Below are 25,004 nucleotides of genomic sequence, written 5' to 3'. Positions count from 1 at the left end.
CTGATGTGAAAGTTTTGGATTCCATGTTACACTCCATGAACTTGAGCACAGAATTCTAATCTGACACATTGTAGCACTCCTTCAGTACCGCTACAATGTTAGTGGCGCCAATATTTTGTCTGAGGCGTTAAACCAAGGCCCCCTATGCCTGCCCTCCCATGACACTATTTTGAAGGAAAGGTGTTCTGGTAATAATTACCTTGCAACAAATTCAAAAGCAGGTTAACTTGTCATAATTCTATTGCTGCATGTGGGACTTAGGTGTGCACAAATTGACTGTCATAACTCTTACATTGCAACCATGATTACAATTTTAAAATGATGATTTGCCGTAATTTCTTTCAGGTGATCCTGATGTCATGAAAGACCATGTAATCATATGTTCTCTTACATCAAAGTTTATTCCATTTTGACATATTCATCTGTATTGGGAAATATCTGGCTGCATTTCATGACTTCTATTTTTTTCTCTCAAATTGTACAAGTATGTGTTTATGTTAGAGGTGATAAAAAAAAGTCTCTAAACGTGTGAGGAAGATATACTCATCTCTAGGTTAGAGTGGCACAGTACATGGATAGCTCACAGATGACACAAAAACTGGCCACATGCTTGATCATGAGGAGGATAGCTGGAGACAACAGGAAGACATCAATGGAATTCAGATTTGCTGAAGATTGGTATATGGAATTCACCTAGAAAAGTGCGAAGTGATACATGTGGGGAGGTAAAACAAGGAAAAGTAATATACAGTTAATGTTAAAATGTGATGAGCTGTGAAGCAACTCAGAGACCTTGGAGTCAATGTCCACAGTTCCCTGAAGGTAGATGGTTGGGTCAGTAAGTTAGAAAAGAAAGCAAAAGGAATCCTTGCCTTTATTAATCAAATGCAGAATATAAGAGAAGGGAGGTTACTCTGATCTGTATAAATCATGAGTTATCTTACATCTTCAGCGCTATATGCAGTTCTGGTCATGTCATGACAGAAGAAATGGAAGTGTTCCAGAGAGGGTACAAAGGAGTTCTACAAGGACGTTGCCAGGTCAGGAAAATTTGCAACAATGAAGAAAGATTAATGGGTTTGAGTTCCATACCTTGGAACAGAGGGTGTTTAGGAGAGATTTGATTAAGATATGCAAGATTGTGGGGTGCTTGGATAGAATGGATAAGAAGGGCCTATTTGCCTTAGCAGATACATCAGCGACTGGGGTTTAGGTTGGGAGGGGAATTGAATTAAAATGATTGGCAGAAAAAGAAGAGGGGAGATGAGGAAAACCTTTTTCATCCCGTGGGGGTGAGCTGGGGTCTATAACTCACTGCAAAAAGGATAATAGAGGTAAAAACACAGAATTCATTTAAAAGCTTTCTGGATATGGATTTCAAGTGCTACAAGCTGCAAAGCCATGGAGAAAATGAATGAAAGTAGGATTTGACGAGGTGGCTTATTGTTCAGAGGGGCCTAGTGACCTTTGTCAGTGCCATAAACTTTCTATGATTCTATGAAGTTGCATCCATTATTTCCAGCTTGCTGTTCTGTCTTAGAATAAACATTCTAAACATATTGTGATCTGGGTTCTAGAAAATACAAGCCTCAAAGATCAGCCCCCAATTGAAATATTTTGGATTCTCTATTGATGGGCAGAAGGACTTGAATGGTGATACCATCACAGACTTGTCAATTGGATCCATTGGAAATGTTGTGCAACTCTGGTAGGCAACCTGATGACTCTTTTCAATTTCTGATATGTTACTTGTAGAAGCATATTCCATGAGTAATTGTGGTCGTAGAGTGTGGTGTCTGATGTTTGCAAGCCCTGGAGCAGTGGTATTCACTTAACTAAAATGAATTGATTTAAGAGGAGCAAGTATGTAAATTGTGCATGTTTTCTCTTTACTGGTCTCCTCCAACATTCTCCTTCACAATTTCCACTCCTCAATTTACATTTGAAGAGTCTAACTTTGAACTCTCACAAAATTTCCTCTCTAACCTCCTTCTCTCCACACTGCACTTGCAGCCTTATGCCATAGGCCTCCTCTCCCAATATGTAGCAATCGATTGACCATTGGAAGGTAGGAACACAGGAATAGAAGCTGTGTGACCCTGTTCCACCATTTAATGAGATCTTTTTGATCCATGACCTAACTGATTACTCTATACCCATTAATATATTTGGATAACAAAATCTATCAATGCACAGAACAATTGTTTACATTTGTTGTTTCATTTTGAAATGTTGCAAATTGTAACATTCTTTCATTAAAGAAGTGTTTTCTAATTTTACTCCAAAAACATCTGGCTTCAACTCTGGTCTGACTGGTAAAGGTCTGTTAGGAAACCAAATGAATGATGTAAAAGAAATGCCCTGCCAGTAATTTCAACAGGACTTCCAGAAAAACATGACTTGAAGAATTTTCATCAACTCACTTTATGGCAGCAAGCAGGGATCAATGTGCTAGTGGTCACTGTACAGATCAACTTCCCAGTAGTTCAAGTGTTTGATACTGACTGATTCAAATTCAAATGACAGACAATCCTCTGAAAAACCAAGATAGCCAGTAATATGACACCATGCAGGATAAGTTAATGTGTCTACGTTTGGGAGGAAAATAGCGACCTTGGACCTGTGACCCCTCAAGCTCACCGTCACTGAGTTTTCCTCAACAGATACCTAAGTCCAATACTTACTATTTGATAAAGATTGATTTCTGTGATTATTCCACAACCCTACAATCATCATATCATATGACTACTCGGATAGTAGGTTGATAAAAAAAATTCCTTCCTTTTTTCTAATTTAGTTATTCTACTAGCATCCCAAATCTCCTCCTACTTCAAGGGTGCAACATACTCACCTCCGTTGATTGAAAATGACCTTAACCACATCTCTTGCATTTTCCGCACCTCTCCCTTCAAACCCCCTCCCCCCAACAAAATAAAGACAGAATTCCCCTGGTCCTCACATATCACCCCACCAACCTCCGTATCCAGCACATCATCCTCTGCCACTTCTGCCAATTACAATCTGACCACACTACCAGAGATATTTCCCTCTCGACCTCTCTCTGCCTTTTGTAGGGAATGCTCACTCCACGACTCCTTCATCTGCTCCACACCATCCAGCAACACCACCACACCTGGCACTTTTCCCTGCAACTGCTGGAAGTTCTACACCTGCCTCTCCAACTCCCCCTTACCTCCATCTGAGACCCAAGACGAACTTTCCATATCTGACAGGAGTTTACCTGTACATCCTCCAACCTGGTCCGCAGTATCTGACAGGCCCGTCTAGGCCCTAAATGTCAGCTGAAGGGTCTAGGCCCAAAACGTCAGCTTCTGTGCTCATGAGATGCTGCTTGGCCTGCTGTGTTCATCCAGCTTCACAATTTGTTATCTTGGATTCTCCAGCATCTGCAGTTCCCATTATCACTGCTGTATCCATTGCTCCCGATGCGGCCTCCTCTACATTGGTGAGACAAAACATCGACTCAGTGACAGATCTGTGGAGCATCTGTGCTCTGTACATTATAATCAACAACACCTTCCAGTTACTAACCACTTTAATGGACTTTCCCATTCCCTGGGTGACATGTCCACCCTGGGCGTCCTCCAGTGCCACAGTGATGCCACATACAAACTGGAGGAGAAACATGTTATATTCCACCTTGGGAGCCGACAGCCTGATGGCCTGAATATAGAATCCACCTCTTTCAAAAACCCCCCACCCCAGCCTCATCGGATGTCCAACCCTCCCTCTCATCTCCACCTCCTTGACCAGACACAACCCTGCCCATCTTCTTCCCCACTTATCCACTCCACCCTTCCCACCAACCAATCCCCACTACCCCTACTTGTATCCACCTATCGCCATATCAGCTACCTTCCCCAGCCCCCACACCTCTTCCCTCTATTTATTTCCCAGCTCCCTTACGCATCCTCAGTCCTAATGAAGGATCTGGACCTGAAACATCGACTCTCCTGCCCCTCTGATGCTGCCTGGCCTCCTGTGTTTCTTCGGCTCCACACCCTATTGATTCTGACTCCAGCATCTGCAGTTCTTTCTATCTTCTGTGTGTGTGTATTTGCAGCTGGTAAAATGCCACAGTGACAGCTTTCATCAGAGAACTGACCTGCCAAGGCCTCTAGAAGTTTTCCTGTACCACCTTTCACACTGCTGGAAAGGCTGCGGTGGGTGGGGGGGGGGGGGGGGGGGGGGTGGAGGAGGATTGTAAACCCCTGAGCAATGGTTCATCTCTGTGACCTTGCGAAGAAATTTCAGACCATTCAACCCTGCAGAGATAAGGTTCATAAATCTAAGGGGCTTGATGACTGGTTATAATACAACACTTAAAAAACATCACAACTCCAGACAAATCTCCTTTTCCTCTGGCTTTGATACAGTTCCAAGCTGCAGAAATACTCTCATGGATCCATTAACCATACCCGCCCATTTAAAGCATTACAGATTTCAACATCCCATCCTGACTGGTAAACATCCCAAGTGCGACCAGTAACAGTTACAGGATTTGTCCGAGACATTTAGGTTCACAGTGGTTAAGTTCATGTGGAACTAGATTTAAACCAGGTCAGGGAAACAGCTGTCACATTATCATTTACCACTGCTACCTGTTTACTCTCTGCTCCAGCAAACTTCAGCAAAACCCTTACTGTTAAACATCACCTGGAGAAAGATGCAAGGTATGCATGGGTGTGGTGCATTATATAATCTAGCCAGTGGACACAAATATCAGTGACCAAAGATATGTCAGTATATGTAGTAGTTGTGTATGTCAGTAGTACTGGCGATTAAGCTGGCCAGGTCCTGAAGGACATAACTGCTGGAGCAAACCAACAGAAAATAGGAAGAACCAACACAAGGAACTTGTGTACTTGATCTCCTTCTCATCAACCAAACTGTCCTGGGCATATCTATCTGCTATAGTGTTGATGGAAGCAATCATCACACGGTCCTTGTGAAGGCAAAATTAGGTTTACTGGGTGCACTGCCTCAACTGGCTAAGGCGACTGAACTAACACGTCATTGTCCTGCATCCAGAGATGTACAGAGAGGGACAAAGTCATGGGAAACGATTACCTATTTCCCATCACGTCACATACCTCTACGCCATGGATGTAAGGAATTATTCCTTCACAATTAATGAATCAATGTCCTAAAGTTTCTCACATAGTACCATTATGGTCACAACAGTATTACAAGGACTTCAGTTTTTCCAGGGGAATAAAGAATAACTTGAAATGAACAGGAACTCTGGCTTTATCAATGCTGTCCAAGATCAAAAAATACATTTGCACACAGATAAGGGACAAAATCATATTTTTGTTTTGTCATCATAAACTGTTGTTGCTTTTTATGATTATCCTAGATGTTTGATTTAATATTTTGGTGTAAATTCAGATTCTGAGAAAAACCCATGCTAAGATTATCCACATTCTGCAATTGTGCTTGCTCTGAGTTATTTAATATAATAAAACAAAGAACAGTGGATGGCTGGAGATCTGAACAAGCATCTGTAAGAAGAAAGAAAAGTTAACACCTAGAGTCCAGTGTCTCTTTATCAGAGCTGTCAGCAGCTGGGAAAATGTAGGTTGAAATGGAACCCAGAGAGAGAGATATGAAAGGGGTAGGTAAACAGAATTTTATGGGTAGCTGTCCAGGACAAACTGAATAAATGATAATAAGAGCTAAGAGCAGAAGAAAATTAATGAACTGTACTAAATGTGATAATGGGTCCAGGAGTACATGAGAAAGGGTGACTAATTATAGCAACCCATGTCTTAACAAGGTAGACAAACAGGAGGCTGGAAGAACATAGCAGGCCAGGCAGCATCCGGAGGAAAGGAGAGGTCAATGTTTTGGGTATCACTTAATACCCTGAAACTTTGGCTGCTCCTTCCCTCCCGATGCTGCCTGGCAAGTTGTGTTCTCCCAGCCACCTGTTTGTCTACCTTGGATTGTAGCAACTGCATTTTTTTTCTGTGTGTGTGTGTGTGTGTATGTGTGTGTGTGTGTGTGTGTGTGTTTGTGTCTCTAACCATGTCTTAACAGGACCAGGTGTGGAATGAGTAAACACATGGAAGGATGGAATCAACATCGAAAGCTAGAGAATTTATTAAAGTTAGGGGAAGCAATGGCCAAGCAATATTATCACTGGACTGTTATTCTAGAGACTCAGATATTATCCCAAGGAACTGGGTTCGGATCCTGCCACAGCATCTGGTGGAATTTGAATTCAATTAAAAAAATCTAGAGTTAAGGCTCTATTGATGACCATCAATCAGAAGTCACACAAAATCAAATTATAGTCCAACAGGTTTATTTGAAATCACATCGCTTGTTGAAGGAGCAGCGTTCCAAAAGCTTTGATCTCAAATAAATCTTTAGAACTATAATCTTGTGTCATGTGACTTCTGACTTTGTCCACCGCAGTCCATAAAATGACCTTGATAATTAGGGTTAAGGAGAATCCTAAGGCATTCCATAGATACATTAAAAACCATAAGATAACTTGGGAGAGGATAGGACCACTCAAGCATAAAGGAGGAAATATGTGCTTGGAATCAGAAGTTGTGGGCGAGATCCTAAATGAGTACTTTGCATCAGTATTCATCCAGGAGAAGGATATGGAGGATTTGTGTGGAGCATGCTAGTATCCTAGGACATTTTGCAATCAAGAAAGAAGTAGTGTTGGACCCCTTGAAGAGCATTAAGGTGGATAAGCCCAGAGGACCCTGCAATGTCTACCCCAGGTTATGGAGAGAGGCAAGAGAGGAGATTGATGGGGCCTTGACCAAGATTCTTTGTATCCTCGCTAGCCACCAGAGAGGTCCTAGAGGACTGGTGATTAGCTAATGTCGTTCCTCTGTTCAAGAAAGGAAATAGGGATCATCCAGGAAACTATTGACCGTTGAGTCTCACATTGGTAGTTGGGAAGTGATTGGATAGCATTCTTAGGGATAGGATTTATGTACATTTGAAAAAGCATGGCTTAATTAGGGACAGACAGAATGGCTTTGTGCAGGGCAGGTCATGTCTTACCAACTTAATTGAAATTTTCAAGGTGGTGATGGAGGTGATAAATGACAGTAGAGCAGTGAATGTTATTTACATAGATTTTAGTAAAACTTTCAATAAAGTCCCTCATGGTAGGCCCATTCAGAAGATTAAGATGCATGGGATCCATAGTGATTTGGCTGCTTGGGTTCAGAATTGACTTGCATATAGAGGATAGGGGGTAATAGTGGAAGGGTGTTTTTCTGGCTAGAGGTCTGTGACTATTGGTGTTCCACAGGGATTCATAGTGGGGCCTTTACTGTTTGTGATATTTATAAATGATTGAGATGAAAGTGTAGATGGGTGGGTTAGAAAGTTTGCAGATGATACAAAAATCGGTGGAGTTGTGGATAGTGTAGAAGGTTGTCAAAGCGGGACATAGGTCAATTGCACGTATGGGTGGAGAAATGACGGATGGAGTTTAATCCAGATAAGTGTGAGATGCTGCACTTTCGATGATCAAATATTAAGGAAATGTATACTGTTAATGGAAGGATTATGAAGTGTATCAATGTACAGAAAGATCTTGGGGTTCAAGTCCATAGCTCCCTGAAAGTGAGCGGGCAAGTAGACAGGATGATAAAGAAGGAATATAGCATACTTGCTTTTATTGGGTGGGAAACTAAGTACAAGAGTTGGGATGTCATGTTGCAGTTTTATAAGACTTTGTTTAGGCCAGACCTGGTGTATTGCATTCAATTCTGGTTGCTACATTACAGGAAGGATATAAAGGGTTTGGAGAATGTGCAGATTTTCACCAGCTACTGCTTGGATAAGAGGTTATGAGTATAAGCAGAGGTGAGAAAAATTCGCTGTTTGCTATTGAGCAGCGAAGGCCGAGGGGAGGCTTAGGAGAAGATAATAAAATTATGAGATGTATAGTTAGGGTTGATGGTCAGAATCTTTTTCCCAGAGTTGAAATGTCCAATACTAGGGGGCATTTACTTAAAATGAGAGGAAGGAAGTTCAAAGGAGATGTGAAGGTCAGGTTTTTTACACAGGGCGGTAGGAGTCTGGAACACACTGCCAGGGATGGTGGCAGAGGTAGATACGATTAGGGAATTTGAGGAGCTTTTACATATGCACATTAATATGCAAGGAATGGAAGGATATGGACCAAGGGCAGGAGGAAGGGGTTCATGTCATTTGCTGTCATATTTGGCACAATGTCGTTGGCTGAAAGGCCCATTCTTACACTGTACTATTCCGTGTTCAATGTTCAGTCCAGCACGTCCACATCAGGATGGCCATGAAGCCATTGTCACTTGTCAGGAAAAGCCAATCTGTTCCTTTAATGTCTTTCAGGAAAACTGCCATTATTACTTGGTCTGGCCTACATGTGACCCAGAGCAATGTGATTGACTCTTAGGCGTCTGGGCAATTAGCGATGCTGGCTTACTCAGTGACATTCTCATCCCACAAATTAATTAAAATAGGACATGATGTTGAGTCCCAGAGGTTTCTGGGTCCTCGAGCAGAAAATGAGATGCTGTTCTTCGAGCTTGTACTGAGGTTTGCTGGAACACTGCAGCAGGCCTGTGATGGAAATGTTGGCCAAGGAACATGGTATTGTGCAGACAAATGGAACAACTGGGGTCATTTTTTTTGGACAGAATGTCAGTGGTCACCCAGTCTGCATTTTGTAATTTAATTGATGCTGTATTGCCAATTAAGTATTGACAAACACAATGAGTGAGTTTTCAAAAACAGAAGTTGCTGGAAAAGCTCAGCAGGCCTGGCAGCATCTGTGAAGAAAATGCCAGTTAACATTTCAGGTCCTGTTTCTCTTCCTCAGAACCTCAGGAGTTCTGAGGAAGGGTCACCAGACCCAAAGTGTTAGCTCTGATCTTTTTCTTCACAAATGCTGCCAGATGTGCTGAGCTTTTCCAGCAACTTCTGTTTTTGTTCCTGATTTACAACATCCGCAGTTTTATTTTTGGTTTTTATTTTGCATAACAGAGTTTTTACTTCTTTTTCAGGTCACGAAACATTGCAAATGTAAAGTTTACAGTGATATTTGAGCCAAACAAATTGTCCATTTTAAACAAAACTTGTCAAATCAATGAAAACTGGCTAACTTGTGGCAAAGTCAAAATATGTTTCCAAGCAACAGTCAAACCGGAAAACTCTGTGTCATCAATCAGTAAGAATCATTAAATGTTGTTCTTCTTTTATTAAATAAACTGTCATATACTGTGGCATTATCAGTTATTTTATATTACCATATTTATATTGACGGCAAGAAATAAAATAATCCTGAAGTTCTATTTGTATCACCCCAGAGTCTTTTCATAACTCAGACTTACTATCCAATGATTTTTCATAGGTTTCGACTTGTTAACTATGTGAGATAAGATTGAAGCCTGGGACAATCCCGTTGGATTCTTAGGATTTATTTTATCTCTTGATTTTATGTTATTATTGCTCATTTACAGTTCCTAGTTTAGCAAGAATTGACAATCAATATGGATGTACGATTAACAACTCAGAATTGCTCTTTTGGGAGACATCATACTAAGCTCCAAAACAGTAATTTCATTTGGTTACTTGAAAGGCTCAGATGTCACACAGTCCAATTATAGGTTCTTCAGACTCACCTTATCCTGGGCCTGTGCTTAAAAGTGACTCCAAAAACTAAAAGACATGGGAGCAGAAGCAAGCCATTGAGCCAATTAAGTCGACTATGCCATTTAATGATATCATTTAATGATCTGGAAGTCCTCAACTTCACTTTTGTTCCCTATTGCCTTAACTCTTCATTCCCTTACTGATTAAAAATCTATTGCAGCCTTAATTATACTTAATAAAGCAGCCTCTACAGCTCTCTGTGGTAAAGAATTCCACAAATTCACAAAACTCTAAAAGTAGAAATTATCGCTTTCTTAAATGGTTGATTCCTTACTCCAAAATTATGCCTTCTGGGAATAGTTCTATGGTGTCTTTCCAACTTGATAGAATTCTTTGAGGAAGTGACAAAGTTGATAGATAATGGAAGTGCTGTAGATGTCATACATGGGCATCAATAAGGCATTTGATAAGATTCCCCATGGCAGGCTGATGGAGAAGGTGAAGCCACATGGTGTCCAGGGTGTACTAGCTAGATGGATAGAGAACTGGCTGGGCAACAGGAGATAGAGAGTTGTAGTGGGTTGGACTTTCTCAAAATGAAGAACTGTGACCAGGGGTGTTCCACAGGGATTAGTGTTAGAACCACTGTTGTTTGTGATATACATAAATTATCTAGAGGAAGTTATAGATGGTCTAATTAGCAAGTTTGTAGATGACACTAAGATTGTTGGAGTAGCAGATAGTGAAGGGGACTGTCAGAGATTACAGCAGAATATAGATAGACTGGAGAGTTGAGCAGATAAATGGCAGATGGAGTTCAATCCGGGCAAATGCGAGGTGATGCATTTTGGAAGATCTAATTCAAGGGCAAACTATACAGTAAATGGAAAAGTCCTAGGGGAAATTGATGAACAGAGAGATCTGGGTGTTCAGGTCCATTGTTCCCTGAAGGTGGCAACGCAGGTCAATAGGGTGGTCAAGAAGGCATATGGCATGCTTTCCTTCATCGGACGGGGTATTGAGTACAAGAGTTGGCAGGTCGTGTTACAGTTGTATAAGACATTGGTTCAGCCACATTTGGAGTACTGTGTACAGTTCTGGTCGCCACATTGCCAAAAGGATGTGGATGCTTTGGAGAGGGTGCAGAGGAGGTTCACCAGGATGTTGCCTGGTATGGACGGTGCTAGCTATGAAGAGAGGTTGAGTAGATTAGGATTATTTACATTAGAAAGACGGAGGTTGAGGGGGAACCTGACTGAGGTCTACAAAATCATGAGAGGTATAGGCAGGGTGGATAGCAACAGAGATAATGGGAACTGCAGATGCTGGAGATTCCAAGATAATAAAATGTGAGGCTGGATGAACACAGCAGGCCAAGCAGCATCTCAGGAGCACAAAAGCTGACGTTTCGGGCCTAGACCCTTCATCAGAGAGGGGGATGGGGGGAGAGAACTGGAATAAATAGGGAGAGAGGGGGAGGCAGACCGAAGATGGAGAGTAAAGAAGATAGGTGGAGAGAGTGTAGGTGGGGAGGTAGGGAGGGGATAGGTCAGTCCAGGGAAGACGGACAGGTCAAAGAGGTGGGATGAGGTTAGTAGGTAGCGGGGGGTGCGGCTTGGGGTGGGAGGAAGGGATGGGTGAGAGGAAGAACCGGTTAGGGAGGCAGAGACAGGTTGGACTGGTTTTGGGATGCAGTGGGTGGGGGGGAAGAGCTGGGCTGGTTGTGTGGTGCAGTGGGGGGGGACGAACTGGGCTGGTTGAGGGATGCAGTAGGGGAAGGGGAGATTTTGAAACTGGTGAAGTCCACATTGATACCATTAGGCTGCAGGGTTCCCACTGTACCCGGTGCGGCTTCCTCTACATTGGGGAAACCAAGCGGAGGCTTGGGGACCGCTTTGCAGAACACCTCCGCTCAGTTTGCAAAAAACAACTGCACCTCCCAGTCGCAAACCATTTCCACTCCCCCTCCCATTCTCTGGATAACATGTCCATCATGGGCCTCCTGCACTGCCACAATGATGCCACCCGAAGGTTGCAGGAACAGCAACTCATATTCCGCCTGGGAACCCTGCAGCCTAATGGTATCAATGTGGACTTCACCAGTTTCAAAATCTCCCCTTCCCCTACTGCATCCCTCAACCAGCCCAGTTCGTCCCCCCCCACTGCACCACACAACCAGCCCAGCTCTTCCCCCCCACCCACTGCATCCCAAAACCAGTCCAACCTGTCTCTGCCTCCCTAACCGGTTCTTCCTCTCACCCATCCCTTCCTCCCACCCCAAGCCACACCCCCCGCTACCTACTAACCTCATCCCACCTCTTTGACCTGTCCGTCTTCCCTGGACTGACCTATCCCCTCCCTACCTCCCCACCTACACTCTCTCCACCTATCTTCTTTACTCTCCATCTTCGGTCCGCCTCCCCCTCTCTCCCTATTTATTTCAGTTCCCTCCCCCCATCCCCCTCTCTGATGAAGGGTCTAGGCCCGAAACGTCAGCTTTTGTGCTCCTGAAATGCTGCTTGGCCTGCTGTGTTCATCCAGCCTCACATTTTATTATCTAGGGTGGATAGCAAGAAGCTTTTTCCCAGAGTTGGGGGCTCAATTACTCAGGGTCATGATTTCAAGGTGAGAGGAGGAAAGTTTAAGGGAGACATACATGGGAAGTTCTTTACGCAGAGGGTGGTGGGTGCCTGGAACGCGTTGCCGGTGGAGGTGGTAGAGGTGGGCATGATAACATCATTTAAGATGTATCTAGTCAGATATGGGGCAGCATAGTGGCTCAGTATGGGGCAGCATGGTGGCTCAGTATGGGGCAGCACGGTGGCTCAGTGGTTGGCACTGCAGCCTCACAGCGCCAGGAACCCAGGTTCGATTCCAGCCTCAGGCAACTGTCTGTGCGGAATTTGCACATTTTGCCCGTGTCTGCGTGGGTTTCCTCCGGGTGCTTTGGTTTCCTCCCACAGTCCAAAGATATGCAGTCCAGGTGGATCAGCCATGCTAAATTGCCCATAGTGTTCAGGGGTGTGTGGGTTATAGGAGGATGGATCTGGGTGGGATGCTCGAAGGGGCGATGTGGACTTGTTGGGCCGAAGGACCTGTTTCCCCACTGTAGCAGATTAAATCTAATCTAATGCATGAATGGTCAGGGAGCAGAGGCATATAGATCCTTGGAAAATAGGCGACAGGTTTAGATAGAGGATCTGGATCAGCACAGGCTTGGAGGGCCGAAGGGCCTGTTCCTGTGCTGTAATTTTCTTTGTTCTTTGTTCTTTGTTTTCCCCTTGTAGGTGTGTCTACAATCTTTCAGCATCTAACTTGTCAAGTCCCCTAAGAATCTTCTATTTTTGAATAAGGTCATCTCTCATTCTTCTATGTCCAAATGAGTATAAGCCCAAACTACGCAACCTCTCATACCAGGGATCAGCCTAGTGAATCGTCTCTGGATTCCCTCCAATACTAGTATATCTTTCCTTAGATAAGAGGCCTAAGACTGCTCATAATATTCCAGGTGTAGGCTGACTAGTGCCCTTTATAGGCTTAGCAAGACCTCCCTACTTTTTATATTCCATTCCCTTTGAAATAAAGGTCAACATTCCATTTGCCTTCCCCATTATTCACTGAACTTGAATTCTAGTTTTTTTTTGAGATGCATGCACATTGTCCCCTAATCCCTCTGTGCTGTAGCTTTCACAGTTTGTCCCCATTTAAGCAACATTAAGCAACTTTACTCATCCTGCCACAGTATCCTGGCAACAGTATTCCATTGACATATTCTTTACACAGAGAGTGGTGGGCGAATGGAATGTGCTGCCGACAGTGATAGTAGAGTCAGGTACTTTAGAGACTTTTGAGTGACTCTAGGATAGGCACATGGATGATAGTATAATGTAGGGTACGCAGGCTAATTTGATCTTAGTAGGATAATAGGCCGGCACACAACATCATGTGCCAAAGGGCCTGTACTATTCCATATTCTATGTGTTGGTGTATCGCAAAAAGCAGTGTTGGGGGGAGCAATTGTATTGTGAGCAGGAACAAAAACAGAAGTTTCTGGAAAAACTCAGCAGGTCTGGCAACATCTGTGGAAAAAAAATCAGTTTTAACATTTCCGGTCCAGTGACCCTTCCTCAGAATAGTAAGCAGTTTGGAAAAGTGCCAGGAAGATGTGGTAAATCTGGTAGAGAGGAATGTATATCTTCCCACTGTGAGATGCCTTTGGATTTTGGTGAGTGTTGTCCAAGATGGAGGTCTAGAGGAGTGCACAGAGTACAGGAGTAGCCAGGTTACTGCTCGGACTTTCGTGTCAAGAATTGTCACCGTCTAGTGGTTGGAGAACTGAAAACTGCATTTAAACGAGGCAAGATTAATAATGACATGCTAATCCACGAAAATAGTTGCAAATAAGCACCTCACCATTTATTAGCGAGATTCTCATATTGGTTAGAGAATTGAACTTTTATTCTCTTGAGATCAGGGTCTCCTTCCTGTCAATTCTACCTTATTTTCCCAACTTTTTCATGAATGTTCACATTGTTCAATAGTTGAGAAGATTCCACCAATGTTTAAGGTCAATGACCTTGTCTTAATTGGAAGAAGTTTACTTTTAAAGCAGGAAATGTAGGATGAAAAGTAGGAAGAACAAAAGGGGATATCTAAAGTGAGTGGAGGTAGATTCAGGGGAGACATCAGAGGTAGGTTTTTTACTCAGAGAGTGATCAGGGTGTGGAATCCATTGATAAAGTGGGTAGTGGAGTCAGCATCATTAGGCAAATTTGAGCAGCTATTAGACAGGCATATCGATGATAGTATAAGGTAGGGGTGGAGGTTAGATAGATCTTAGGATTAGGGTAAAAGTTCAGCACAACATCATGGGCTGAAGGGTCTATACTGTGCTGTACTGTTCTATGTCCTATCCAAAGGCAGAAATAGTGTGCCAGAAAATGGAAGATAAAACTGTTTAATACATGGCTAAGGAGCTCTTGTAGGAGGGAGGACTTCGGACAAGCTGGATCACTGAGATCTCTTCCAGGGCAGGAGAGTCCTGTTAAGGAAGGACAGTTTGCACCCCAACTGAGGGGTACCGATACCCTTTCAAAGAGGTTTGCTATTGCCAATCAAAGAGTTTAAAATAGTGCAGCATGCAAAGCATGAACAGGGTAGATAGTCAGAGTCTTTTTCCCAGGGTGAAAATGTCAAATACTAGGAAGCAGAATTTTAAAATGAGAGGAAGAAAGTTTAAAGGAGTTGTGTGAGGCCAGTTATTTTACACAGAGGGCTATAGGTGTTTGGAATGCTCTGACAGGGGAGTTGGTAGAAGTTGTTAAAGGGCATTTAGACAGGCACATGAACAGACAGAGCATTGAGGCTTACAGACGATGTGCACACAAACAAGATTAATTTAAAATGGCATCATGGTCAGCACGGAAATGGTGGGCTGAAAGGGCTGTTCCTGTGCTGTGCTGTTTTATGTTGTAAACAACAGTTACTTTAATTTATCATAGTTAGTCTGCAGAGAAATCCCTTTTATTAATTTTTTTTTCCAACTTTACAGATATTAGGTACAATGCAACATTTGATATGAGTCTCAAGTCATCTCATGCTACTTCACGAGCCTTGTTTCAAACAAATCATATGCGGGAAATACAAAATGACATTTCAGTGGACAAAGTGCAAAAATGCAACACATTTAGCTTTTATGTCAATGTAAGTATGATGCTAAATTAACTGTTATAGATTGGAGAATATGTCAGTCTCTTCATTTTGAGCTCTTGAATATTTTAGGAAGTCAGTTTGTATGCAAAGTCAGAACACAAAGCAGTACAATACAAAATAGCAGTTCATAAATACATGCAAAAGTTTGCACTTAGGATCCTTAAAATAATTAATATTAACATGGGATCTCATTTGTAAGTCAGATGTTCATAATTTGGGGACCACTTATTATTGATTGATTACAAATATTTTCTAATCAACTTATTCAGCAATATTGTGACAAATGTCTGAAACACATGGAACTTAAACCTGGGCCCCTTGGCTCACGGAGGTAGGAACACAATCACTGCACCACAAGGTCCCAAGCTTGTTGGTTTATATGAGGGTTAAATAAAATGGAGAAGTATTACAAAACAACTTTATTGCAAAAATATATCTTTATTTTGAGCAATTACAATTAAACTTACATCAGACGTATTATATTTCTACAATTTCAGTGTATGTTCTATATAATGTCAGATATTGTGTTTTAGCTAACTTGCATTGTAGCTCTTTCCCAACCAGGAAAAAATTGATAATGTGAGCCCACTTAGTCTACGTTTAGACTTTGCTGCACAAGACACTGAAGTTGGTCCTAGTCTTGATGCCCATACAACAAGGTCCAAGGAGTTTTTTGTAAGTCCATGGAGAAACCTTAGATTTCATTCAATATTGAATTATTTATGCATGTAACTCAATTTTCCGTTAAAACCATTCATGCAGATTCCATTCTCCAAAGACTGTGGTGATGATGAAGAATGCATAACAGATCTCGCTATTGAGGTTCACTCAAATATTCCAAACAACAGGTGGGGAAACATATCTGTATTTCATTAGTTGACCAAATTCCCTGCTTCATTTAATAGGGTATTTATTGTAGAAAAAAAGAATCTGAATTTTGATTGGGAGAGTCAACATGTTCTTTTTCATTCATTGTGTTGAGATTCCTCTATTGCTCTTTAATTTTTCAGTAATAAGCATTCCAAACATTTCAGGGATGTTAGTTAGGTGCATGTACCTAAAAGGCATTGTGAATATTTTAATAAGCCCTTGGCTATTGCATGGACCCCACTCCCAAAGTACAGAAGGTCTCTTGGTTAACGTAAGATGCATAAACACAGTTGCCCTTCATTTCTTCAGGTCTGACTGGCATGAAATAACACTTTAATTTGCACAGAAACATATCTGAAGCAACACCAAATGATTCTCAGCATTGATCCCTGAGCTGATGTCCTAACAAACATAATGAATTTTACTGATGGGAGCTAATCAACTTTTGCTTGACCCAGTTCAATATTCAATCGATTCTTTCTGGGCATTCACTAGTCAGTGATGATGGAAGAAAGTGATGTGGAAATATTCTGTACTGCTTCTAGCCTTCCAGAAGCAAAGAAACTCTCAGAAGAGACCATGTAGGGCAAGCAGTGGCATGATATTACCACAAGACTAGAAATCCAAACAACTAGGCTAGTCCACTGGGGGCTTCTGGGCAGGTGGAGAAACTCACATTCAATTAATATAACTGCAGCTTAGAAAAAGTTCATCAAATCATTCAATAAATGTTATAAACAGCCTAGCTACTTCACTGATGTACTTTAGGCAAGAAATACTCTTAACTGGTCCAGCCAACAGCTCACACTTACATAATCTAAGAAAAGGAATGAAACTGATGGACACTCAACCAGGACCAAAAATGACAACAACTTACAAATTTCTAGTTATGAATATTTGGGGATTTATGCCAACTATGGCAAAGCACTCTCCAACTTACTGCCAGAGACAAGTAAAACACTAGCTTTACCTAGCCACATTCACAGAACCATATTTTATTCACAAAATCATTCCTTACCTTAATGCTCCAGGAAATACCTTTGCCATCTTTTGGCAGGAGGCAGTTGCTTTGGAAGAACTCAACATTGACTGCAGACCCTATGAGGACTCATGGCATTGGGTTAAATATGGGCAAAAGAAAACTTGCTGATTAGCTCTTCCACAGCCAGCCACCCATCCCCAGATGATGAATCAGTGCTCCTCAATTTTGAACACCAATTGGAGGATGCGGTGAATTGGCCAGGGCATAGAATGTGTGCTAGATGGAGGACTCCAATGTCCATCACCAAAAGTAGCTTAGTAGCACCATGACTGTGTTGGTCAAGTCCTGAACTGAATCTGCAGCAATAGGTGACAGAGTGATCAGGATGGGAAAACTGTGTTAAGTGGGATAAATTTTGAACAGATCTAGCAGCTGAAAACTGGATGCCCATGATGCACTGTGGACCAAGAACAACAAGAAAATTGGCTTCAGCCACAATCTGTAAGCTCATGGCCCAGCATATTCCCCATTCAACCATTACAATTAAGCCAGGGTATCAACCTTGATTCGATGAAGAGTGCAGGAGGAAGTACCAGGAGCTCCACTAGGCATAAAATAAACTGAGATACCAACCTGTGAAGCTACCTAACAGGACTTCTTATATGCTAAACAACATAACCAGCAAGTGATAGACAAGGTTGAATGATCCCTCAACCAACAGATCAGATCAAATTCTACCGTTCTGCCACATCTATGCATGAATGGTAGTGGACAATTAAACACCTCATTGTCTATGGGCCCTGACAACAATCTTTTTCTGTTAATTCATATATGGGATGTGGGCATCACTTGCTGGTCTAGCATTTATTGTCCATCCCTAGTTACCCTTGATAAGGTGGTGGTGAACTTCATTCTTGAACCATTGCAGTCTATTTGGTGCAAGTAGACCCAAAATATTCCAGGGAAAATGCTCTAGGATCTTGATCCAATGACACTGAAGGAATGGTGATATATTTCCATGGCAGAATGCTGAGTGGCTTGGAAGGGAACTTGCATATAGTGGTGATGTGCTCCGAAGATGCTGCTTGACCTGCTGTGTTCATCCAGCTCCACACATTGTTATCTTGCATATAGTGGTGTTTCATATCTCTGCTGCCCTTATCTTTCTAGATGGTAATGGTTGTGGGTGTGGAAAGTGCTACCTAAGGAGCTTAGTGAATGTTTGCAGTGCATCTTTTAGATGGTACACACCAGTCATGACTGGATGTGGTAGCACAGCAGAGCTTAAAATCCAGATTTTCTATTATTCCTTTCGGCGTTTCTCCTTTGAAGGCAGAAACAAAGTAGATAGAACATAGATCATAGAACATTACAGCACAGTACAGGCCCTTGGGCCTTCGATGTTGTGTCGACCTGTCATACCGATCTCAAGCCCATCTAACCTACACTATTCCATGTACGTCCATATGCTTGTCCAATGATGACTTAAATGTACCTAAAGATGGCTAATCTACTACCGTTGCAGGCAAAACGTTCCATTCCCTTACTACTCTCTGAGTAAAGAAACTACCTCTGACATCTGTCCTATATCTTTCACCCCTCAATTTAAAGCAATGCCCCCTCGTGCTCGCCGTCACCATCCTAGGAAAAAGGTTCTCCCTATCCACCCTATCTAAGCCTCTGATTATTTTATATGTCTCAATCAAGTCACAACTCAACCTTCTTCTCTCTAATGAAAACAGCCTCAAGTCCCTCAGCCTTTCCTCGTAAGACCTTCCCCCCATACCAGGCAACATCCTAGTAAATCTCCTCTGCACCCTTTCCAAAGCTTCCACATCCTTCTTATAATGCGGTGACCAGAACTGTATGCAATACTCCAAGTGCGGCCGCACCAGAGTTTTGTACAGCTGCAGCATAACCTCATGGTTGATCCCTCTATTAATAAAATCTAAAACACTGTATGCTTCTTAACAGCCCTGTCAACCTGGGTGGCAAAGTCTCTGCTATTTATTGCTAGTTCCCCAGTCTCACCCTATAAGGAACCAACACTCACTTTAACAACACTTTTCCTTTTATTATACTTGTAAAAGCATTTACTATCTGTGTTTATTTTTCTTTTCTAGTTTTCTCTCATAATCTTTTTTTTAATCTATTGCATTGGTTGACGGTGAAGGTGAATTGGCCTAGCTGCAAAAGATGGCGCCCGGGGATTGGCGACTTTAGTGTTGGTTGGGTCAGGTGAGGTGGTGGTGGGAGTTCTGAAACTGCTTGGAGCTTATACATAAATGGACTTCCCCTTACGCTGTATCTTCTCACTTTCTCTTTCTCCTATTCTTAAACTGTCAAAATGGTGCCAGTTTTTGATAACAAATGAAAGCTTTTCACTGTATTTAATTGTATTTCACTGTAAAATGCATATGATAATGAATGATTCATTCATTCACTGTTATTTGCTGGCTTCTAAAGTGTCCCTAATCTTTGCAACATTATACACCTTTTTTAAAATGTGATTCCATCCTTAATTTCCTCAGTTAGCCATGGATAGTCTTCCTTCTCAGAATCTTTCTTTTTCAATAGACTATCACTTTAATTAAGGCTAATAAGGCAGAATATCATCAATATAATATGCATATATTTTCTTTAAATATATCATTGTTTTGATGTCTAACAAGCTTTGTCGTACACTACTGAGATACAAGGTAAAAATATTCAGTCAGGTCGTTGACTTGCTCGCCTAGCTGGCTTGTTTTCATTCAGACATTTTGTCACCCCTCCCGCATTCAACCTAAACTGTGGATTCGGTACGTAGACGACACATTTGTCATTATTAAATGCAACAAACTAGAAGAGATTCACTATCTCATCAACAAAGTATTTATGGGCATTAAATTCACAAGAGAAGAAGAAAACAATCAGCTTCAGTTTCTTGACGTCAGAGTTGAACATATGACCAAAGGAGAGTTCCAAACCTCACTATACAGGAAAGCAACCCACACTGACAAAGTTCTCAACTTCCACAGCAACCACCCCAACGTCCACAAATAAAGCTGTTTTAAGACACTGTTTAAACAGGCCACTACTCACAGCAACACATCAGGACCACGCAGGAAAGAGGAAATGCACCTACACAAAATCTTCATTATGAACAGATATCCCCCCAACTTTATCTGCAGGTGCCCATTAAACAGACAACAACAAGAGGACACAGTACTCTCTAACAAACTGGCCACACTGCCCTGTTTCAAGAACATATCAGAACTAACAACAAGACTCCGGTGACCACTAGGAATCATGGTAACACATAAGCCCACAGCCACTCTATGACGAACCTTCTCAAGGGTTACAGACCCCATTCCCACAACATGCAGAACCAAAGCAGTTTACAAACTACTACACAATGACTGCTATAAACATTACATTGGACAGACAGGAAGGAAACCAGCCATCAGAGTACACGAACATCGGCTGGCAGCAAAGCAGCAGAATGAACCTTTCCTATTATCAGCACACTCAGGCAATGAAGTCCATCAGTTTAACCGGGACAATGTAACTATGGTCACTGAAGCCAAACACAGACATGCACTGTGTTTCCTAGAGGCATGGTTCTCAACCCATAAAGCAATCAAAAGCATGTAGAATTGGACGCCATATACAAACTAATGCAGAACAAAACCAGAGATGACCATACTCACCGTAACAGACTGGGCAGTGTATATTCCAAGCAGAGTAGAACAACATCATTTCATTGGAGGCCTCATTGATGATGTGACCTAGCTTGATGACGATACATCTGAACAAAAACAAGCCAGCTCGGCAAGCAAGTCAACAACCTCACCCACATCCCAAGCTACCAATCTTTGCTAAAACTTTAAAAAATGTTCAGTGAGTAGTAACTGACTTTTCAGTCATTACCCAATTTACAACACTTGAGTCACAACATTCTCCGTTAAAGGGTTTGAACACAAAAATGAAGGCTGACTCTGCAGTCGAAATGCTACACTGTTGAAAGTAATGTCTTTCGACTGAGAGGTTAAACCGAGGCCAAGCCTGTTTGCTCTGGTGAATCTGAGGGCGCTTGTGGAATTATTTTGAAGAAGAGCGAAGGAATTATCTCCGAAATCCAAGTCAACATTTATTCCATCAAGTCGCATTCGTGAACAAATGATTTGATCATTATTACATTGCTGTCTGTGAGTTAGCTTTGTCCAAATCACTGCTGCGTTTCTTTCTTTCAAACAGTATCTATACTTCAAAAGTATATAATTGGTTGTAAGTGCTTTGAGATGTAAGTTATCCACTGCAAGTTTTTCAATAATGGTAACTGTTCTTTATGCCTTTACGTGACTATAATCTATCATTTTGGACTGAATGTCAATCAAATGTTTGTCCTACATTAATAAATGTCTTATTTCTACCAACAGTAACTACATTGTTAGTAGCAAGAAACAACAGATGACCATTAACGTAGAGACAGAGAACAAGAAGGAAAATGCATTTAATGCTAAAGTGATAGTTCATTTTTCTGATAACATCTTTTTTGCATCAGTGAGTAGAATATTTGAATTACATGATACTTTACAGAATAAGAGAGTCCTGATTAAAATCAAAAACATATAAGTAGATTTTTGTACTTCCCACTTCAGCATTAAACAATCTCTGAGGAGGACGGAGAGAAAAGTTGGGCAGAGTTGATGATACTTCTTCCACAGATTACTTCAATGTAATGGTTGCTAGAAAATGACCAGCTCCAACAAGGCAAGGCTGACCTTTCCCATGCCCCACACATTCATTCTTAGATTTGGACTTTTACTGAAGTGGAGTGTTCACCCACCAAACAGCAACTTTTTATGGTTCCTCCTGCAGTGGACCTCCAAACCCTTTAGCATCAAAGGAAACAACATTTCCCGTATGCCCCCATTGTGTCATTATGAACAATTAGTAAACTTTCATGCCATCCGCCTTGCATATTACCAAATGTGTTGGTATCATAAAGAGTAGAAACAAAGCACGTCCTTGTCAAGATCGAGGAAATAGCTGCCTGTCTACAGATGATGCTGAAGCAGTATAGAAAGACAAAGAGTGTACTTTATCTCTATTCTTTGCAACACCCCAATCCTTCTCCCTCCAAGCAGCCTTCTTCTCTTTTCCAGATACCCAAGGCCTTCTGATTGCCCACCAGCCTTCCTGTCACTCCCAAATGAAAAAGGAGTTTTACTTCCAGTGCAGATCCCTCCTCACTCCCCATTCAGGCTGAAATCCCCATCCCAACCCCTCCTCTTCCCAGTGGAGGCCAGTTGCCTCTCTGCTTTCACCCCAGGTGCAGACCTCTCCTCCCCTGCCCTCACCTCGGCCACTTCCAAATCCCATGTTTCCATTCCCAGTGAAGACCTTCCCACCCCGCCCCGTGCACTGCACCTTCCCCCACCCCACCCCGACCCCAGTGCCATCCTTTTATCTTACTCCCACTAGGGCTCCAGCTTCCCGGGCCCCTTCATCACTGATATATGCCCTAATGCTTTTTGTGACCTGTCTGCGATGGCCAGCTGACATTACCAGCCAAGTTTGCACGTTGGAGCATTATGAATCACTGTGCACCTGAAATTATGCTTCCAAGCAAGCTTCATCCTTTTACGGTCAAGTGGTCTGGACTAGCTTGTAATTTGCATGGACAGAATTCATTTCATGGTAAGGGAGTCCAATTACTGTAGGCCCAAAATTTTCCAACTTTGCAAAATTACGCAGCACTGCCTACAATCATTTCCTACACAATGATTCTACCTAAACAGATCTACAGATTATTGATATAAATAGACAATCCTATTGTATAGCTAATAAAATGTGAGGCTGGATGAACACAGCAGGCCAAGCAGCATCTCAGGAGCACAAAAGCTGACGTTTCGGGCCTGGACCCTTCATCAGAGAGGGGGATGGGGGGAGGGAACTGGAATAAATAGGGAGAGAGGGGGAGGCGGACCGAAGATGGAGAGTAAAGAAGATAGGTGGAGAGGGTGTAGGTGGGGAGGTAGGGAGGGGATAGGTCAGTCCAGGGAAGACGGACAGGTCAAGGAGGTGGGATGAGGTTAGTAGGTAGCTGGGGGTGCGGCTTGGGGTGGGAGGAAGGGATGGGTGAGAGGAAGAACCGGTTAGGGAGGCAGAGACAGGTTGGACTGGTTTTGGGATGCAGTGGGTGGGGGGGAAGGGCTGGGCTGGTTGTGTGGTGCAGTGGGGGGAGGGGATGAACTGGGCTGGTTTAGGGATGCAGTGGGGGAAGGGGAGATTTTGAAACTGGTGAAGTCCACATTGATACCATATGGCTGCAGGGTTCCCAGGCGGAATATGAGTTGCTGTTCCTGCAACCTTCGGGTGGCATCATTGTGGCAGTGCAGGAGGCCCATGATGGACATGTCATCAAGAGAATGGGAGGGGGAGTGGAAATGGTTTGCGACTGGGAGGTGCAGTTGTTTGTTGCGAACTGAGCGGAGGTGTTCTGCAAAGCGGTCCCCAAGCCTCCGCTTGGTTTCCCCAATGTAGAGAAAGCCGCACCGGGTACAGTGGATGCAGTATATCACATTGGCAGATGTGCAGGTGAACCTCTGCTTAATGTGGAATGTCATCTTGGGGCCTGGGATGGGGGTGAGGGAGGAGGTGTGGGGACAAGTGTAGCATTTCCTGCGGTTGCAGGGGAAGGTGCCGGGTGTGGTGGGGTTGGAGGGCAGTGTGGAGCGAACAAGGGAGTCACGGAGAGAGTGGTCTCTCCGGAAAGCAGACAGGGGTGGGGATGGAAAAATGTCTTGGGTGGTGGGGTCGGATTGTAAGTGGCGGAAGTGTCGGAGGATAATGCGTTGTATCCGGAGGTTGGTAGGGTGGTGTGTGAGAACGAGGGGGATCCTCTTGGGGCGGTTGTGGCGGGGGCGGGGTGTGAGGGATGTGTCGCGGGAAATGCGGGAGACGCGGTCAAGGGCGTTCTCAATCACCGTGGGGGGGAAGTTGCGGTCCTTAAAGAACTTGGACATCTGGGATGTGCGGGAGTGGAATGTCTTATCGTGGGAGCAGATGCGGTGGAGGCGGAGGAATTGGGAATAGGGGATGGAATTTTTGCAGGAGGGTGGGTGGGAGGAGGTGTATTCTAGGTAGCTGTGGGAGTCGGTGGGCTTGAAATGGACATCAGTTACAAGCTGGTTGCCTGAGATGGAGACTGAGAGGTCCAGGAAGGTGAGGGATGTGCTGGAGATGGCCCAGGTGAACTGAAGGTTGGGGTGGAAGGTGTTGGTGAAGTGGATGAACTGTTCGAGCTCCTCTGGGGAGCAAGAGGCGGCGCCGATACAGTCATCAATGTACCGGAGGAAGAGGTGGGGTTTGGGGCCTGTGTAGGTGCGGAAGATGGACTGTTCCACGTAACCTACAAAGAGGCAGGCATAGCTGTAACTGATGTCCATTTCAAGCCCACCGACTCCCACAGCTACCTAGAATACACCTCCTCCCACCCACCCTCCTGCAAAAATTCCATCCCCTATTCCCAATTCCTCCGCCTCCGCCGCATCTGCTCCCACGATAAGACATTCCACTCCCGCACATCCCAGATGTCCAAGTTCTTTAAGGACCGCAACTTCCCCCCCACGGTGATTGAGAACGCCCTTGACCGCGTCTCCCGCATTTCCCGCGACACATCCCTCACACCCCGCCCCCGCCACAACCGCCCCAAGAGGATCCCCCTCGTTCTCACACACCACCCTACCAACCTCCGGATACAACGCATTATCCTCCGACACTTCCGCCACTTACAATCCGACCCCACCACCCAAGA

At 43.3% G+C, this 25,004-nt stretch overlaps 1 protein-coding gene across 2 annotated transcripts in view; it reads left to right on the top strand.

The window, feature by feature from the left end:
- The window catches only part of itga2.2 (integrin, alpha 2 (CD49B, alpha 2 subunit of VLA-2 receptor), tandem duplicate 2), a 180,755-nt gene that overhangs the window by 112,099 nt on the left and 43,652 nt on the right, over positions 1-25,004 (top strand). Inside the window, exons 15-20 of one of the 2 annotated variants that reach the window (XM_059648563.1) lie at positions 1,578-1,708; positions 9,048-9,211; positions 15,188-15,339; positions 15,913-16,023; positions 16,111-16,196; positions 21,622-21,745. In XM_059648563.1, the coding sequence (XP_059504546.1) occupies positions 1,578-1,708; positions 9,048-9,211; positions 15,188-15,339; positions 15,913-16,023; positions 16,111-16,196; positions 21,622-21,745 (768 nt within the window). Of the gene's footprint in view, positions 1-1,577; positions 1,709-9,047; positions 9,212-15,187; positions 15,340-15,897; positions 16,024-16,110; positions 16,197-21,621; positions 21,746-25,004 lie in introns of both variants that reach the window. The other variant, XM_059648562.1, reaches the window with a different exon arrangement.

The sequence above is a fragment of the Stegostoma tigrinum genome, chromosome 1 (assembly GCF_030684315.1).
Source record: "Stegostoma tigrinum isolate sSteTig4 chromosome 1, sSteTig4.hap1, whole genome shotgun sequence".
Lineage (NCBI taxonomy): Eukaryota > Metazoa > Chordata > Chondrichthyes > Orectolobiformes > Stegostomatidae > Stegostoma > Stegostoma tigrinum.
The sequence above is the reverse complement of the archived record's forward strand: the minus strand, read 5'-3'. Positions and strand labels throughout refer to the sequence as shown.